Source organism: Nelumbo nucifera, chromosome 4, assembly GCF_055504915.1.
Source record: "Nelumbo nucifera cultivar China Antique chromosome 4, China Antique-T2T, whole genome shotgun sequence".
Lineage (NCBI taxonomy): Eukaryota > Viridiplantae > Streptophyta > Magnoliopsida > Proteales > Nelumbonaceae > Nelumbo > Nelumbo nucifera.
The window spans coordinates 46460479-46478666 of record NC_142652.1 but is presented as its reverse complement, the minus strand read 5'-3'; the positions used below and the strand labels follow the sequence as shown (position 1 = coordinate 46478666).

The 18188-nt window shown below is 38.7% G+C and overlaps 1 protein-coding gene across 1 annotated transcript; it reads right to left on the bottom strand.

The window, feature by feature from the left end:
* Positions 1 to 2499: 2499 nt before the first annotated feature.
* LOC148792253 (uncharacterized) lies at positions 2500 to 7229 on the bottom strand. The gene is made up of 2 exons (XM_088904347.1): positions 4481 to 7229; positions 2500 to 2945 (listed from the first exon to the last, which is right to left on the bottom strand). The coding sequence occupies exons 1-2, from the start codon at positions 7080 to 7082 to the stop codon at positions 2644 to 2646; spliced, it is 2904 nt and encodes a 967-aa protein (XP_088760473.1). The 5' UTR covers positions 7083 to 7229; the 3' UTR covers positions 2500 to 2643.
* Between the last annotated feature and the right edge of the window lie 10959 nt (positions 7230 to 18188).

The following is an 18188-nucleotide window of genomic DNA, read 5'->3' as shown; positions in this document are numbered from 1 at the left end:
GAAAATGTAAATTTGATGAATTTTTAAAAGAGGTTTTCTCTTTTTTTAGTTTCAAGTGGGGGTATCTTTGGCATTTTGAGATTTTTAAGCATATTAGGCTCAATTTAATTGATTCAAGTGTTTGATCATGTCAAGAATGGGTTTGACATCAATCATCACCCTTTTGATGTTGTAGGTTGGGACACATAATGTGGTGATTCGATCTGGTGCGTCTAAATGGCATCGTCCTAGTTTGACTGTCAAATAGGCAAATTAGGTCATAAAATTTGACATCTTAGGGGTTTTTTTGGGTCTCTAAACAAAGTGGTGATGTTTATTTGGCCAAATTGTTGGGATGATGGAAATCTATAACTAGCAAGTGATAGCTAAAAATATATAACTCTAGCAAGTGCACTAGTTATCAAGTAGTATAATAATATCGTTCCCACGGGGATTTAACAAAATAAGTATTAGAATCACAGTCTTCCCTAATTATTTGGACAGCCGAAATTTAGATTTAAAAAAACAAGAATTACTGAAAATAAAAACTGGAACAAAGAAAATAAAAACAAGGGTAATCACTAATCGAATATGCAAATGATGGAATCGCTAGGACTTTTGGTCCACCTAACCAATGCAATGAATATTGATGGGTCCAATTATCCAAGAATAATTGTTATTCCCATAAGCTGAGATTTTCATAAATTTATTTAATATTCTCTCTCGAGATATACTAAACCTACGCCCATCAGGTAACCCTTCGATCTCTCGAGTAGAGCTCTCAAGATGGAAGTGCATTAAGTCCAAGAAAACCATTAAATTCAGATGAATCATGTATATATATCTCTATATACCATTCAATTCACACTATGGATTATTCTGTCAATTATGTGAATTCCTCTCTCAATTCATTCACATAAACCAAATCAATTAAGAGGTGGCCAAGCTCTTAATTGCATTAAGCACAATAATTCATAGACTATATGAAAATCACAATCTTGGATAAATCAAGAAGATAAAAATATATTCATTAACATGGTTAGGCTTTCCACAGCCCTAGCAAGAAACAAATCAGTTCATAATGGAATAATTAAAACAAACAAAGGGGAAGAAAGAACTCTTGAATTCGCCCATGGTGCTGAGATCTCCTCTTCTTGAAATTTCTTGAATTCTTGAACCTTTCTTGAACCATTCTTGACTGATTTCTCCTTGCTCATTGATTCAAATCAGAAGTTGAATGATTAAATGATTCAGTGATCCAGTGATACCTCAACCTGGTCTGCCCCCTCCTTTATATAGATTAAAGGGGAGGGGGTGGTCTCCTACTTTCTCTTGAAGTTGATTTTTATAGGAAATAGAAAGTCCTATCCTAATTCTAATTCTATCTCTTTATCTCTTGAACTTAATCCTTTTATCACTCTAAGATTACATCAAGAATTTAAATCTAGAAGGATTCTTCTTAGTTTCTTGTTCTTGGATTCATAACAGACCTCCTCTGCGAATTGGGCTTCAGCCAGGCTTTTCTGCGAGTTGGGCTTCAGCTACGGATTGAGCCTTCCTATGAATTTGCCCCGACTTCAGACCCAGATTTGACTTTGATGCAGGCCAAATCAGCGAAAGCCCAAAATACGAAAGTTGTGGCTTTTTCTCTTATCATTTCAGTGGGTCTTGAATCAGCCCATTCGGAGTTCGAAGACGCGAGTTAGGCCCAGATCACTGAACGATATCGAAACTGTGAAAAATCATTTGATTTGTCTTTCTTTACTCTCGATGCTTTCTTTCATGCCCTAAACAGAAATACGAGTCCAATTAGGTACTAATTCAGTATAAAAGACAGAGTAATTGGGGATAAAAATATGATAAATTCTCCTCTCATCAGCAAGTTTGGAAATCTATAATGTGTTAGTCGTTCTACTTTTACCCCCCAAAAAATAAAAAGAATTAGCATGTTAATCTATAATATACAAGAAAAAAGCAAACAAAATGCATAATGTGACCATTTAAACATTTCATTAAACACATAGGAGTTAAGGGTAAGTGTTTGCTCCCTTGCAATCCTCTCCATTTCAATTTTTAGATTAGAATACAACAAGAGTGGTGTTACTCAAGTCTCCTCTTTTTCAAATTTTAGGATTAGAATCCAATGAGGATGTTGCTCATAGTAAAGAACAACCCATAGGCAACGAGTTCGTGATTGTCGGAAAGTGATTTCTTTAACCGTCATGCTACTGCCGTACTAGTATCATAAGAGAGTGATTTCTTTAACTGTCATACTACTGCCATTCGTTAACTTATTAGTCTCAAGTGAAAGATTTCTAAAAGATCTCAAGGACGGACTTGGTTTTGCCATTAGGGCTGTGTTTGGTTGAAGTGCAATTTTATTTGCACTAGTACAAAGGCATGGGAGTGCCAATGAAAAAAATGCAAATTCTCGTTTAATTTTATTTTGGGTTTTACTTTTTTTTGCTTCATGTCTTGATTTATTTCATTTGTACTGTAATCGAACAAAATAAATTAAAATTTGAAACAACAATAGATCAGAATTTACATTCAAATCATTTGTACTGCAATAATTTTGCATCAGTGCAAATTTATTTGAATTGCAACCAAACACAGCCTAAGGAATAATATTTAACTAAGAAAGTAATTAAATCTGAGAAAATATTAAGGGGACAATATTATCTGCTGGGAGACATACTGCATTGTTGGTCGAAATTGTGGATTGGCATGTAAGCATGCAATTGATAAATTCAAAATGGAATGTAGGTGGTCTACAACTAGTTTAGTTATGGGAAATGAGAGACGTGGATCCATTGCATTCTTTAGCAGCAGCAAGCCATGATCAATTGATGAGGACAAGGTAGATATGATATCCCCTGGATGTCTTCCCATTATTATTTCTAATGCCAAAACACCAAAGCTGTAAACATCACATTTTTCAGTCGCATGCATTGTGTAAGCGAGCTCTGCAATAAAAGATACAAATAAGTCATAAATTGGTGAAGAAGAAGAAGTGAATTTGTATTTTAAAAGAATACAAATACAAATATAAGTACAATGCAAATACAGGTTTAGTAATACAAAATTCATGGTTTTGCACCATACGTATTTGTATTTGAACTCTTTCCTTGCTAAACCCAAGTAATTAAAAAGTGAATTTCTTGAGAAATATTTTGGTCTTTCAACCTACGCTAAAGGACCATTTAAGCTTTTAGTTACATGCATGCATGCATTTGTATGAGAGAGAGAGAACATTTTACTAGATGCCATCGTCATTGTATAAGGCTATAAGCAACCATTTTTGTTCCTTCTCTTCTTTTTCATCTACTGGTTTTGTTGCAATTAATTATAGTTGCACTCAAAATGAGAATGCAATATTGAAATATTTAATAGTTCCTTGTACAATTAAGGAAATAATAAATAATAGCATATATGATTTATGTATGGGGTATAAAGAATTACTTTAGTGCTTTTTTAGTTGTGGGGCTTGCATCAATAAAGTTGCTTCCAAAGCTCAGTTTGGGAAGAATATAAAAACAAATACAAATGTTTACTATTTGCACGTACTATATATATATATATATATATATATATATATATTTGCATTTGTACTCTTTCCATACTGAGCAAAGCATTTTAAGTTCTTAGGGGGTGTTCTATTTTGGGATTTTGAGAGGGGAGAAAGTTGGTCAATGGGAACCAAATCCCATTGACCAAAAATCCCATGTTCTTTTTTCAGATTAATGTAGAGATCAGGGAAAGTTTATTTTCCCGGGTATACCCATCTCTTAGGCGGGTAAATAACTTTTCCACATGGGAGAAAAGATTCCAACACTTGAATAGGACAAAAAATACCCCATTTAATAATAGATTTTTATGAACGAAATGATCATTTTCTTTTTTACTTGGAAAATAAAAAAACATGCATAAATACACATACCTAGGTAAGTATTTCCCAAGAAAAACTTACCTAGGTAGGTTTTGACACTTTAGTGGTTTTTTTTAAGTAACTAACTTTTTATATTTTTTAATATTTTTTCCTGCATGTTCAAAGACCTGACGTCCATACAAGGCAAATGTATGTGACAGGGGATGTTTAGGCCCATATCCAAGACTAAGGAAAACAAAGTAAGTTTCATCCAGTTTCAAAAAGTATAGGCATGCAAGAACTTGAAAATTACTCTAGCCTCCAAAAAATTAAGGAAGCATTTTCAAAGCTTGGAACACCAAAATTTGGTCTTTCTCTATTTGAAAACTCAAAATGGGGAGACTGGAATTGAAGCTTCCTGCTGTCTTTCTATATCTAAAATGAATACTTACCATTTGGTCTAGATCTTTTAAAGACATCATTAGATCTTTTCGCGATGCATCTAGCTAGGCTGTGGGAAAATTGTCTTAAAAATACTTGCCATGCCAAACGGCACCTAAACCTAGACTACTTAATCTCTTTCTCACCATGATTACTACTTTTCAGAAGCTCAACTTTAATTAATTTACTTACCTGGAGCCATATATCCGTATGTCCCAGCAAGTGTGGTCCAGCAAGACGAATTAGCAGGCTTTAAAAATCTTGCGGTGCCAAAGTCAGCTACTTTAGCCTCAAGCTCTGAATCCAGTAAAATGTTTTTGCTGGATATGTCTCGATGGATTATGGTTGGCCTGCAATCATGATGCATGTAAGACAAAGCATGGGCTATGCCTTTAATCACCTTCACCCTCTTCCCCCAATCCAATTCTTTTGCTCCTTCCTCGCTACTCAACATATTTGCTAAGCTTCCCCTCTCCAGGTATTCATAAACAAGAAAACTGTGCTGCTGGTGACAACAGAAACCATGAAACTTTACTATGTTCCGATGCCGGATTTCTGTCAACACTTGTATCTCATTCCTGAAGCTTTTCATTATCTCTACTTCTTCTCCTTCAAGGGAACGAAGTTTCTTCACTGCTAATACAACCCCACTGGGTAGCTCTGCTCTGTAAACACTTGAAGTTGCTCCTTTGCCGATGCAGTATTTTCTGTCAAATTCATTTGTGGCTGAGATGATGTCGTCGTACACAATCTTCCCATCAAATTTTAGTACTGAAAAATATTCATCATCACCGCTTGAAGAACTATTTCCTCTCCCTAATTTCACCCATCTTTTCCGGTAGTAAAGGGAAAAGAGTCCAACAAGTATGGACACTAAGACAAACGTGGCTAACAAAGAAGCGACAATAGTAATCCCAAATTTGTGGCCTTTTTTCTTTTGTGGATATTGATGTGGATTATTGCAGGGTGGCAAACCTTCGACCTCACCACATAAACCTTTGTTGTTACTGAAAGCCTCAGGTGATGCAGCTCTCCGAAAGATACTTGTATTAGGAACACGACCCTCCAATTCATTGTAGGAAAAATCGATTTGTGTCAGTGCAACCATATTGCTTAGTGAAGTGGGAATGGAACCTCTGAGCTCATTGTGAGAGAGATTTAAGCTCTCCAGCATATTCAGCTTTCCAAGCTCTGGTGAAATCTCTCCGGTGAGTGAATTTTGACTAAGATCTAGTAGCTGTTGGAGGACACCCAGATTTCCGATCTCATCAGGGATGGTTCCATTCAAATAATTGTGGTTCAAGCTCAAAGACCGCAGTCTGGTGCAGTCCCCTATTGGCTTTGGGATTGGTCCAGTAAACTTGTTGAACGAGAGGTCTAGCAATTCCAGATTGGAAAGTCCTCCAATTTCAAGTGGTATCTGACCAGAAAGTTGGTTATCTCCTAAACGTAGGTTGAGTAGAGAAGGTAGTCCTCCGAGTTGCTTTGGGATCTCTCCGACAAGTTGATTTGAAGAGAGATCAAGCACCCCCAAATGGGTTAACTTGCCAAACTCTGGTGGTATCCTCCCTGAGATCTTATTGCTGGAGATTTTCAGCACTGTCAGATTCCGACATTCACCCCAATTGGGTGAGAGCTCCCCTTCTAATCTATTGTAGCTAAGGTCAATATAGTCGAGAATTGGATAGATCCCAAGGGCTTGGTCTATACTTCCTGTCAGCTGATTATTATCTAATTCAACTCTAAACAAGTTTGTGCAGTTTCTCAGGCTTTCTGGGATGCGGCCAGTTAAGTGGTTTCTAGATGCAGTGAAATAGAAAAGAGATCTACCTTGGCAGACATGCTCGGGTAAGTGGCCAGACAGGTTGTTGTCACTCAGACGGAGTGCAAACAGCAAGGACGAGAGATTTCCTATTTCTTGAGGTATTGGACCTGATAGTTGGTTTCCATAAAGATAAAGAGTGATCAATTTTCTCAGATTAGCAATTCTTGGAGGAATGATTCCTGAAAGTTGGTTGTCACCCAGGATTAAATGTTCTAGTTCACTCAGATTACCCAAAGATGGAGGGATGATTCCGGTAAGATGGTTATGGCTTAAGCCTAACGCTTCCAACTTGTTTAAATTTCCAATTTCAGACGGAATTGAACCACTGAACTGATTTTCTAACAAGGCTAGCTCTTTGAGACTTGTAAGCAATCCGATCTCGGGAGGGATTCTTCCAGTGAGGCTATTGTTTATGAGTCGGAGGTAGGTCAGTCTTGTCCAATTTGTTAACAAATGAGGATCTAGTTCACCAGTTATCAGATTATCAGAAATGTTGAGCAAGTATAGCATAGTGAGGTTAGACATGGATAAAGGTAGAGAACCAGAGAGACGATTCACAGAGAGATCAAGGTGGGTGAGTTTTGAAAGTGTGCTTATGTGTTGGGGGATTGAACCTTCAAGTTTATTGCCACTCAGATTGAGTCGGCCAAGGTTGGGCAACATAGAGAAGTCCAAGTTGTCGAGCTTACCACTTAAACCGGCCTCAGGCAGGTTTAATTGGGTTACACTTCCGTCCGAGTTGCAAGTTATGCCGGTCCAGTTGCATGGGTTTGGAGTAGAACCAGTTGATGAGTTGGGAGGCATCGACCATGACCCGAGTATGGCTTGGCTTTGGAGATCAGCTTTCCACTTGAGGAGAATCTCAGCTTCTGATGGTGATCTTGCTTCAGAATTGCTGGAAGGAACCAAAAGAACCCAAAAAAGTAAAACAACCAGAGGATGAGCTGGGTGTTTATTCAACTCACACATCACTTAACTTTTATTTTTCCCACTTCAGTATGTTGTGAACTGCTTCTTTGTAATTTATAAGGTTTAATTGTTCAAACTTCATTGCCGTATTGTTTGGGAAGAATTCTGGTTAGGTGAATGAAGCTGCCTTCTTCGTTTCTACCAAAAAGATAAAAAAATAAAAAATAAAAAAGCATTCAAGTTTTCTAGTTTGTAAGATACTTTGAACAATTCAATGTCGTATTGTTTGGGAAGAACTAATTTAGTTGGTTGGGTGAATGGATCTGCCTTAATAAAATATATCATCTTATTTTGATAATACTTAATTTTATGCGTCAACGTTGGAATCCATCTTTGCATCTTTGAAATAGTAGGACGATACATGATAGAGACAGAATTGCAGCCCATGCATAGACATACAATCTCTTAGTCTGGGCCCCTTTGACAGCAGTGATGGAATTTTGTCTCTCCAAAGTTCATGGAGGGAAATTACCTGACAGCCGATTTTGTCTCTCCAGATTTTTCATCAAACATAGCTTTGTTGGGTATATGGAATTTTGAATGGATTTAAATTATTATAAATAAAGTATAAATTAACATTTTCTATTAATTTTTGTTTTAATAAATTTGTGTTAATTTTTGCACTTTTAATTGGAATTTAAAAAATAAAATTAATATTTTGTTTTTACATTATTAGATAAGTTGGTATTAACTTTTAATACTATTATTAATTTTTTATCATACTTAAATGGAGTAATTTAATTCATACCCATTTATGGAACAAAGTTTAGTAAGAAATTAATTTTATTATATTACTTATTAATTTATAAATTAATTTTATTAAATTTACTGTTTTTTAATTTGAATAATTTCATTGTAAAAATAATTTATTTATAAACTTTAATAATTTCCTACATACGTTATTGAATATTGTAAACTATTTATATATATATATATATTTAAATATCAACAATTATTATTATTATTGTTGTTGTTGTTGTTGTTGTTGTTCGGTTTATGGCTGAGCTGACTTTGGATGCCACGTTGCGCCTACATGGTCACCTTATCTCCTTGGCTACGTCAGCACCACGTCATGTCTACGACCCACCTTTTCTCCTCGGCCACATCAGCATCGCATCATCTCCATGGTCCCACTCGACCTCTTCAACAATGATGATTCCATGTCATAGGGATAAGCTCGACCAAGACAGGAGAGCCGTTTGGAACAACTCTACTCAGTATTAGGTCTTATCCCGAAGACCTTAGCAGGTAACCTCATCCCAGCAACCCCAGAAGCCTCATTCGATGAGCACACGACTCCTTGTGCGGCCCGTGCGCCCACATCCTTCTATTGACTTTATCATCAGAGTATCTACCTGGGGATAATTCCTTAGGCCTTTGACTGATTTCATGTTTGTAGATCTTGGTGTGTGGCTCCATCCTTCCACCTTGGCTCCGCTCAACTAGCAAGGACTACTTGACTATGACCTCAGTTCTTGCACTACCTAGGATTGAGCAGCATCAAATTGGCATCGTGTGTGGGATACACACAAAAAGCCTTCCCTATTTCTTTCTTATCGTGCCATCAAGAATCAACCAAGATGCCGAGAAACAACTTTGAAAGATCGACAACTCTATCTCCACCTCGGGAATCTTGTTCTTGTCGTAGCCCGCCGAGTTAGGAAAGCCAGACACCCCAACAACCAGCAACAATCAACACTACACAATTTTAAGCAATGCAAGAAAAGGTTGACCAAATCCTGGCGATGATGCAGTCGCTGGGATCCATAGTGCTGCCCACTCATACTATCCCCCCTCTTGCCTCGATGCATACAAAGGTTAATCCTCCCCTTGAGGACCCCAAAACACATTGGTTAGGCAGAGATAGGGCGCAGTCTGAACAGGACAAACAAGACATTTCAAAAAGATTGAGCTCATTGCTTATCGTGCCATCAAGAATCAACCAAGATGCCAAGAAACAACTTTGAAAGATCGACAACTCTATCTCCACCTCAGGAATCTTGTTCTTGTCGTAGCCCGCCGAGTTAGGAAAGCCAGACACCCCAACAACCAGCAACAATCAACACTACACAATTTTAAGCAATGCAAGAAAAGGTTGACCAAATCCTGGCGATGATGCAGTCGCTGGGATCCATAGTGCTGCCCACTCATACTATCCCCCCTCTTGCCTCGATGCATACAAAGGTTAATCCTCCCCTTGAGGACCCCAAAACACATTGGTTAGGCAGAGATAGGGCGCAGTCTGAACAGGACAAACAAGACATTTCAAAAAGATTGAGCTCATTGCTCGGTACCAAGAGTGCGATAACCAAAGTAGGGCTCACCAGACTGCTCGAATCCTAGCCAAAGAAAGGCTTGGTAAGAGGATGCTGCATCAACCGGTCTCCATTTCCAAGTCTAGTTCGGTGAAAGACTGCCCAATACTACCCAAGAAGGAGAGGCCCATGCACACTGCAACTCCAGACGACAGGGATGTTGAGATCTAGGAACTTCGGTAGCGTCTGACCGAGCTGGAGCACAACCAAGCCTAGAAAGCGTGGCCCCTCCTATGATGCAGTCCGTAGCACCGACAACTCAGCCTGCCACCAAGCCTCATTTCATGCAAGAAATAGTTGATGAACTCCCTCCAATCAGATGGTTGGCACCATCCTTCGAAATGTATGACAGAAGTGCAGGTTCTGGTGACCATGTAGCGGCCTTCAAAGCCTAAATGATGTTGCACAACTCATCCAACGTCCTAATGTGCAAAGCTTTTGTGGCAACCCTAAAAGGAGTAGACCTGATGTGGTATTCTTCTCTCCCCTTGCTCTATTTCCTCTTGGGAACAACTGGAGAACCAGTTTTTGGTGCAATTTACACAAGCCAAAAGCAATAGAAAACTTTAGTTAGTCTCGTGCAAGTGCAGCAGTGGAAGGGAGAGTCTCTCAGAGACTATTTAGCAAAGTTCAATACCAAAGCACTACAAGTTTGGCACTTGAACCAGTTAGTGACCGTCATAGTCATACAGCACGGACTATGCCCTTCACCTTTCAACTTCTCGATATCCAAGAACCCTCATTAGACTATAGCTGCACTGATAAGCCACACCTAGAAATACATCAATGCGGAGGAAGCCCAGGCACAAGGAGATGACGAGGAATGACCCGACAAAAGGAGAAGAGATACTAAGGAGCGGAAGACAGAGAGGGCAGGCTGAGAAAGCAAACGATAGGACCACCAATCAGAGTGGAGGCCGTGCACACCACCTCCGACCTTCAGGAATTTCATGCCATTGATTGCACTGTGATCTGAAATATTGATGTAGATCCAAGATTGCAAATATGGCCAATGGCCCGAAAAGATGAAAACCCAGGGAAATGAAAGAAACCAAGACAAGTATTGTAATTTTCATCGGGACTACAACAATGAGACTGACAACTGTCTCAACCTTAAGCACCATCTCGAGGACCTAATCAGGTGTGGCTACTTGGCAGGCTTCATCGAAATCAAAGCGGACAACCCCCCCAAGGTGGAGTCATGTCCTAGGCCCCCAAGCCGAGCTCCTCCAACTGGAGTCATAGCAGTTATCTCAAGCATAATGGCCTCTAGAGGGGAGAGCAGATACGACAGTGCTCCCTCATTAACACTATATTTTCAAGCAAAGGCCTTTGAGCCTCAAACGCCTTAAACTCTCCCATCTTCGCTTTGGATACCTTGATATGACAGTGTACGTCCATTAGAGACCATACAAAAACCAACGATGATTCCCTAGGGCCAGCCTTCTAGAATACATGCACCAGCAAGATGACGCACTCTTTAATATGCCCCACACGAAAACCAACAGCAGAAAATCATTCACAAATCTTCAACCACTACACAAAGATAGACCACGATAGCTGATCGAAAGGAAGATTCATAATATTGCACATCATCATCACAAGAGTATTTAACAATGGACCGATGATGATGGAAGGATGTTCAAAGGGAGGCAACCAGCCACCTCGAATAATCGTCGTCGCAAATTTTTCCACAAACTTCATCACCATAAATCTGTCATTCGAGTGAATGCCCTAGATGAGAATGTAGTCCACGGCCTCATACCCCAAAGGGGCTACATCATTTTCATCACAATACTTCGCGAGCAACTGACGGACCAAGGCGAGCTCCGAATTATTGGACAACCTTTTAAGTGACAATTCCACTCGAGACGATGTTGTGGACCCAACAGCCTCAGTGACATCCATCATACGGGGGACATCGAGGACCCCAACTCCCTCTTGTGCCCTCTGCTGATCGAAGGCTATTATTGAAAACAAGAACAAATGAGAGATCAACAAACGTATACAAGAATGAGCTTGTACTGGCCCCACTTATACAAGAACAGAGGAGAGCTCGTGCAGTGAGCAAAAAAGAGTAAGTGGGTAAGGCGGAAACCAATGACGCATACTACAAAAAACTGTGCAATAATAAGCGAAAACAATTTGCAAACACACCTTACAAAAAATAGGACATAGCGGCACATTAATTTCGATATAACACCACATTCATTACAACCATCTAGACACCAAACATCCAAATGATTCACGCGACATTCATTACACTATGACAAATGAGAAAAATAATGATCATAACCGTAGCATGGTCATCATCCAATGCTTATTCAAATGCCGATTAATAACAAATGATGACAACAAACAATTCATCCGTCATCAACAAGCACCATGCAATAAACACAAACACTTATATTGCTAGGAAGCAACACCTACCAAAGTAATTTACAGTGTCTTTCACCAATTTCCTTCTTGTCAATGGTCTGGGGGCTGAAACACACAAATATAGCCTAGCATTGACCATCAATAGGAGGCAAATTGCCAAAAGACAAGGGGGCTAAACCACAGATTGTAAGAAACCACCACTACAAACACAAGGCACGTATGACCTATACAAGCTACACAACAAGGAAAACCCTAGACTCAACGCTGTAATCCGTAGACGGGAGAGCAAAATGCTTATCGATAAGCTCCCACTTACCGATAAACAGGGGGGCTAATGTAGGTATGTGACATTCACTCAGACCCTTAGGAAACACGAAACATCAAGATTAACACCACAAAAGCACACACAAACAACTCACAATCAAACCTACATTGCAATGAACCCGTAGCACACCAGCATTCTTGCGATGAACTCGCAATACGTATCACAACAATAATCGCGATAAACCCATGGTCCACTGAGGCAAGTCACCGTCAGAACCCAAAGAAACCATAGTCGAACCCTTCTAGAGCCCCAAGCCCACTTAAACATGTGATGATGCTACACCTGATAAGGCATGCGATGAACTCACAACCTGCGAACTTGCTTGTGACCCAGAGTTGGACGAACCCAAGCCGAGCCCATGGCAAGGCCTGCATATGCCTGGGGACACGTGGAACCCAAAATAGCTAAGGATGCAACGAACCATCACGTGGAGATAGCTAAGCACCACCCATAAAATTGTGACGTCACCGATGCCACGCGAGATTAGTTATAATGTGCGAAAAAGGGAGTAGCACATGTGAGTAATGAGGGATCTTGAGGTTAAGGAAAACCAATCATCGTGAAGATCCCTGTGTGCTATAATTAATTCATGTCTTGTGTCATGACATCTACACACATATTACTTATCTTGCAGATCCCTGTGTGCTGCCACCGCCAATTTGTACAAAATATGATTGGGTATGTGAAGGAACGTTAGTAACATCAACGCCAGCACCATGACTGATTGAAAGATTTCTGTAGATAAAGTCCAAACATCAACGCCACCATTATTCATGTATTGGTTTGGACTCATCTTGTTAATAAATGGACACCCACATACTAAACAGAGTCCATATATTATTTTTACTTGTTGTCTACATCAAATTTGTATGCTAAGGCATTTCCACACTGTCTAATGTAAATAGGGTATGGGTTGAGAAAGGATAACAAATTTGGGTTTGCACGTAAAATATTATGAGCATTTGAAAAATATTCTGACAATTGTGGTTTTGAGTAGTGTTTTTGAATCATCGTTGCTCTGGATGGTTGGACCATTCAGTTCAGAAACCGTTTAGACAATCAGTTCCATTTCATGCTTAACCTGTTCTTGGGCAAAAAAATATTGACTTGGTAAGAGAACTGCTGACCTGGGCGGTCGAATTTGTTACGCAGTTGTATGCCCTTAGCTTCAATCAGAATGATGTACATTATGAATTTATTGTAAATGAATAAATGTCGACCAACAGCAATCAACACTACACAGTTCTAAGCAATGCAAGAAAAGGTTGACCAAATCCTGGCGATGATGCAGTCGCTAGGATCCATAGTGCTGCCCACTCATACTATCCCCCCTCTTGCCTCGATGCATACAAAGGTTAATCCTCCCCTTGAGGACCCCAAAACACATTGGTTAGGTAGAGATAGGGCGCGGTCTGAACAGGACAAACAAGACATTTCAAAAAGATTGAGCTCATTGCTCGGTACCAAGAGTGCGATAACCAAAGTTGGACTCACCAGACTGCTTGTATTGGAATTCATCAAATCCCTGGCATTTTAGCACCCAGCATTCTTGAGTACCCCCTTGAATTCCTCATCCTCACATCCTCAATCCCGAACAAGTTCGTTCTCTCGAGCCACAGACCTCTCTCTGTCTTTCAAAGAGACGGTTCCCCACACCAGCCTTACCTTACCTACACCTCCATCGAAGAAGGGAAAAACCCAACACTTTAATGGTGAAGTAGTTGAAGGTGAACAATGCTCGAGGATCAAATGCACATTAATTCGAAAAGGGTAAAATAGGTATTTTAAAAAAAATCATCTCTTTAACGTTTTCTGTCTTGATCATTGACGGAAGGGAGGTATTTGTTAAATTTTTCAAAAATAAAAGGGAGGTTTTTGTATTTTACCTTATTAAATAAATATAATTGTTAAAATAAAAGTTATTTTTATTTATGATAGAAATGGAATACAAATTTTAATAATAATAATAATAATAATAATAATGACAATTATTATTATTATTTGCTACAAGCATTTAAGTTTATTTTTAAATCATACTGCTACTTTTGTTAATTTTTAATTTCTATCTTAAATTATGTTGTATCTAAAATTCAAGTAATTAAGATGACAATAAATTTTTCGTGTTGAAAAATCTGGTGAGGGTAAACATCAAAGAAACTAAAAGAATGTTAGATTTTTAATAGTTTAATGAGAAAAGTCGTTAAAGCGTAAACATTAAATAAAATAGAAAGATGTTGAATTTTCAAGCAATTTATTGAAAAATAATGTCCTTAATTAACGAGTGACAATGATACGTATCAATCGATACGAGTTGGTACATTGAACCTTAGTCCCTAATTAATTTGTGACAAATTTGATAAAAGTGAAAATTAAAGAAAGAGAAATGGTGGATTTTCAAATAATTTTCCGGGAAACATCTTAGGACCAATATCATTTGTGGATCATATTAATCGGTCGGTGCATAGCGCAACTAATATTATTTAATCTTAAAAGGAAAATTCCAATTTATTGCCATTAATATATTTTAGTCTTGACCAGGTCACTCTCGAATTTTTTCTAACAAGACGGTAAGCTGCCGTATTACAAGTTCCAGAGGTCGAATTAAAATGGCCCCCAGTCCCTTGAAGAATTAATTGCTTTTCCAAGGTTGGGTTAGGTGGGTGGGGTTGGGATTGGAGTTTTGTTCTGTGTGTTTGGGTGACTCGTAAATTTTATTTTTATTAGCTACCCTTTGCATTGAATGGTTTTGTGGAAATGAAAATCAAATGAGAGAATTAATTAAATCTGTAAGACTAGGTCAATAATCAAGTTGGTTTATCCATCGAATATAAATATGTGAGGGAAGGGTAGCGTTATCATCATCGTCCTTAATTTGATCATGGCTTTGGCTTCTAAAAGACTTTTGCTTCTTGGGATTGTATTGGCTATCATTCCGATCATATGCCCATTGGAGTCGATTCCTGGAGACCTGGGTGGAGGTGCTCCTCCTGGAGACCACGGTCGAGGTGGTAAGGAACAAGTAGAAGGTTTTCTTACTTTTTTCTTAGCTTAAATACAAATGTGCTTGGGTTCCCTCCTGGCCTCTAAAATCTAGGTTTTAGAGGGGAATTTCTCCTGAGACTGAGTTTAAATGCAAACATATAGAGTGCAAGACTTCATATTTTCTATTATTTTGTATGTATTTAAGGTATACATATTCCTGATGAAGTATTGGATTAGGCGTCTCGGTAGTATTAGATTTGTAGCCTTAGCCTTCCTATAATTAATTCATGTCTTGTGTCATGACATCTACACACATATTACTTATCTTGCAGAACCCTGTGTGCTGCCACCGCCAATTTGTACAAAATATGATTGGGTATGTTTTGGAGCGTCAGAAACATCAACGCCAGCACCATGACTGATTGAAAGATTTCTGTAGTTAAAGTCCAAATGTGTTTTTTTATAAATGAAGTCTTTGCGTGGGTCGTCTATCTCGTATGCCCAACACCATTCAAATTTGTATGCTAAGGCATTTCCGCACTGTCTAGTGTAAATAGGGTATGGGTTGATAAAGGATAATAAATTTGGGTTCGCACGTAAAATATTATGAGCATTTGAAAAATATTCTGACAATTGTGGTTTTTAATAGTGTTTTTAAATCATCGTTGATCTAGATGGTTGGACCATTCAGTTCAGAAACCATTTAAACAATCAGTTCTGTTTCACGCTTAACTTGTTCTTAGGCTAAAAAATATTGACTTGGTAAGAGAACTGCTGACCTGGGCAGTCGAATCATCAATTCATTCAACTCAAATGGCGGTTTATGTTATAAGAAGTTGCAGAGAAGACTTGATCTCAGATCTGACATCACTAATATCCCAGAGAGAGAGAGAGAGAGATTGCAAAGAGATTTCGCTACTAAGTTTTTTTGTTGCCGCTGTCATCATCATCATCATTGCTGGTGATCGTCTGATTCTTCTCCTCCTTTCCTTCTCTCCTCTTCCTCTTCCTCCTCTTCCTTTTCTCACTCCCTCCTTTCTTTTCCTTTCCTTTCATTCTTCTTTCTCAGCCAATAACTCCTTTTGTGTTTTTTCTTACAAAAGAATGAAATGAATATTATTTTCCCTAATATTCTAAATCACCTGAATCGTTCGACCTGGAGCACGGTAAAACCCTAATTTAGTTGCCTTTTTTACAACGAAGCATTGAAGTCACCAAGTATTGTAAGTGATTTGTTAATTTGTTTCTTTCTAGTATTGTAAGTGATTAGTTTCACCAAGTATTGAAGCCTCCAGATTATCTTCACGACTTTTAGAAATCTAAAAACTCTGTTTGATCCGGCTACCTTTGAAAAAAAAAGGCAGAAAATCCAACAATGACTAGTGGAGAGGACTGGAGAGCACACAGTTAATCATAACTTTCAGAAATCTAAAAATTCTGTTTGATCCAGCTAATCCAATAATGATTGGTGGAGACTGGAGTGGACACTTAGGATTGCAATCGAATCATGGTCCAATTGAATAGTCTGGGCTTGAGCTTAATTAGACTCGGTTCAATCTCAACTCTAATTAAGCTCGATACTTAACTAATAAAAAGATTGGCTCAAAAGCTCATAAGTTTGGCACAATTATACATACATACACACACATATACATACATACATACATACATACATGCATACATACATACATACATACATACATACATACATACATACATACATACATATATATATAGTATACCCACACATATAAGATAAGAATAAGTGCCAATGGATTAGGTTTGGGTTAAAAGCAATCTAAATAAAAATGAATTTGAACATATTAGACAGTCTGGACATTGAATTAGACCAGTCCAAATTAGTCGAAAACATTCATTGGATTGGATTGGTCCCGGTCGATTTATAATGAACTCACATTGGATTGGATCAGATTCGACCAAATGCAGTTCAATTGACACCCTTAGTTGCATCCACCATTACATGATCATCCAGTTGCCCTTAATTAGTTAAAGGCAATACCTTGTTTATGTTAAAAATATGGTGAAATTGAATATTAAATAAAATAGAAAGATGTTAGATTTTCAAGTAGTTTATCGAGTTGTATGTTAGGTCAAGTACGGTTAAATATTTTCAAAAACCTAGTACTACCCCTAATTTCAATGAACAAAGACATTGCCTGATCAATAATTCTGATTACCATTCTATGAATATTGCGTAATAGGTGTTTGTACACTGGTAGTACTGCAAATAGAAGAGACAATGGGAAATGATGGAGGAGCATTTAACCCTCCAATGACAACACGACACATCAAACTCACCTCGGACAAACTTTGGAGCCACCATGGCAACCCCTTTGGGGACACCTCACACGCTCCAAGGAGTATTGATGCCACCTTGGCAAGGTCAGGCCGACAAACTAGTCGGTGCCAAGCTGGGGACCTCGACATAGGGAACGACTTGCTGCCGAGGTCCCATAGACCTGACTACGGCCTAGTCAGTGATCTGCATGATGTGGTGAATGGCCTCCCCCACACGTGGCTATCAATTAGTTCTCTAGGACCATATTCCTTAATTGACAGACTCGTCTCCCCACGTTGCACGCTTTGGAGTCGACCAAATGAGCCTTATCCCACCAAGTGGACTCCATTTCCAACTAAGAAATTGCCTCTAAGCGAGACAGACATATCTTACCGAGGATCTCAGGCAAACGGTGTGAAAACCATGGTAACCCACGCCTATATAAATGCGTCTCATTCACCATAAGAGGTACGCGTGATTTAGCTCTCAAAATTCTCTAGCTTTCACACACTCATTGCATAGTTAAGCATCAAAGTGCCTATACCAAGAGAGCATCTCGGACACTCTGAATCCTCTTTTCTTGTATTTTGTCCAAGCGATGTATTCAATCCAATGCTTGAGTTGTGTTCTAGCAGGAAGCACCAAATGCACATCATCAATTGGTGTTGTCTGTGGGAACCACAACTAAAAGCTAAGTTCTCACCATCTCCTTTGCAATCCTACCGATGGCATATTCAAGCAACACCAACAATAACAATGCTGACAATGTCCCGGTTGACAACACTACTCCAAGGGCCTGCACCAAG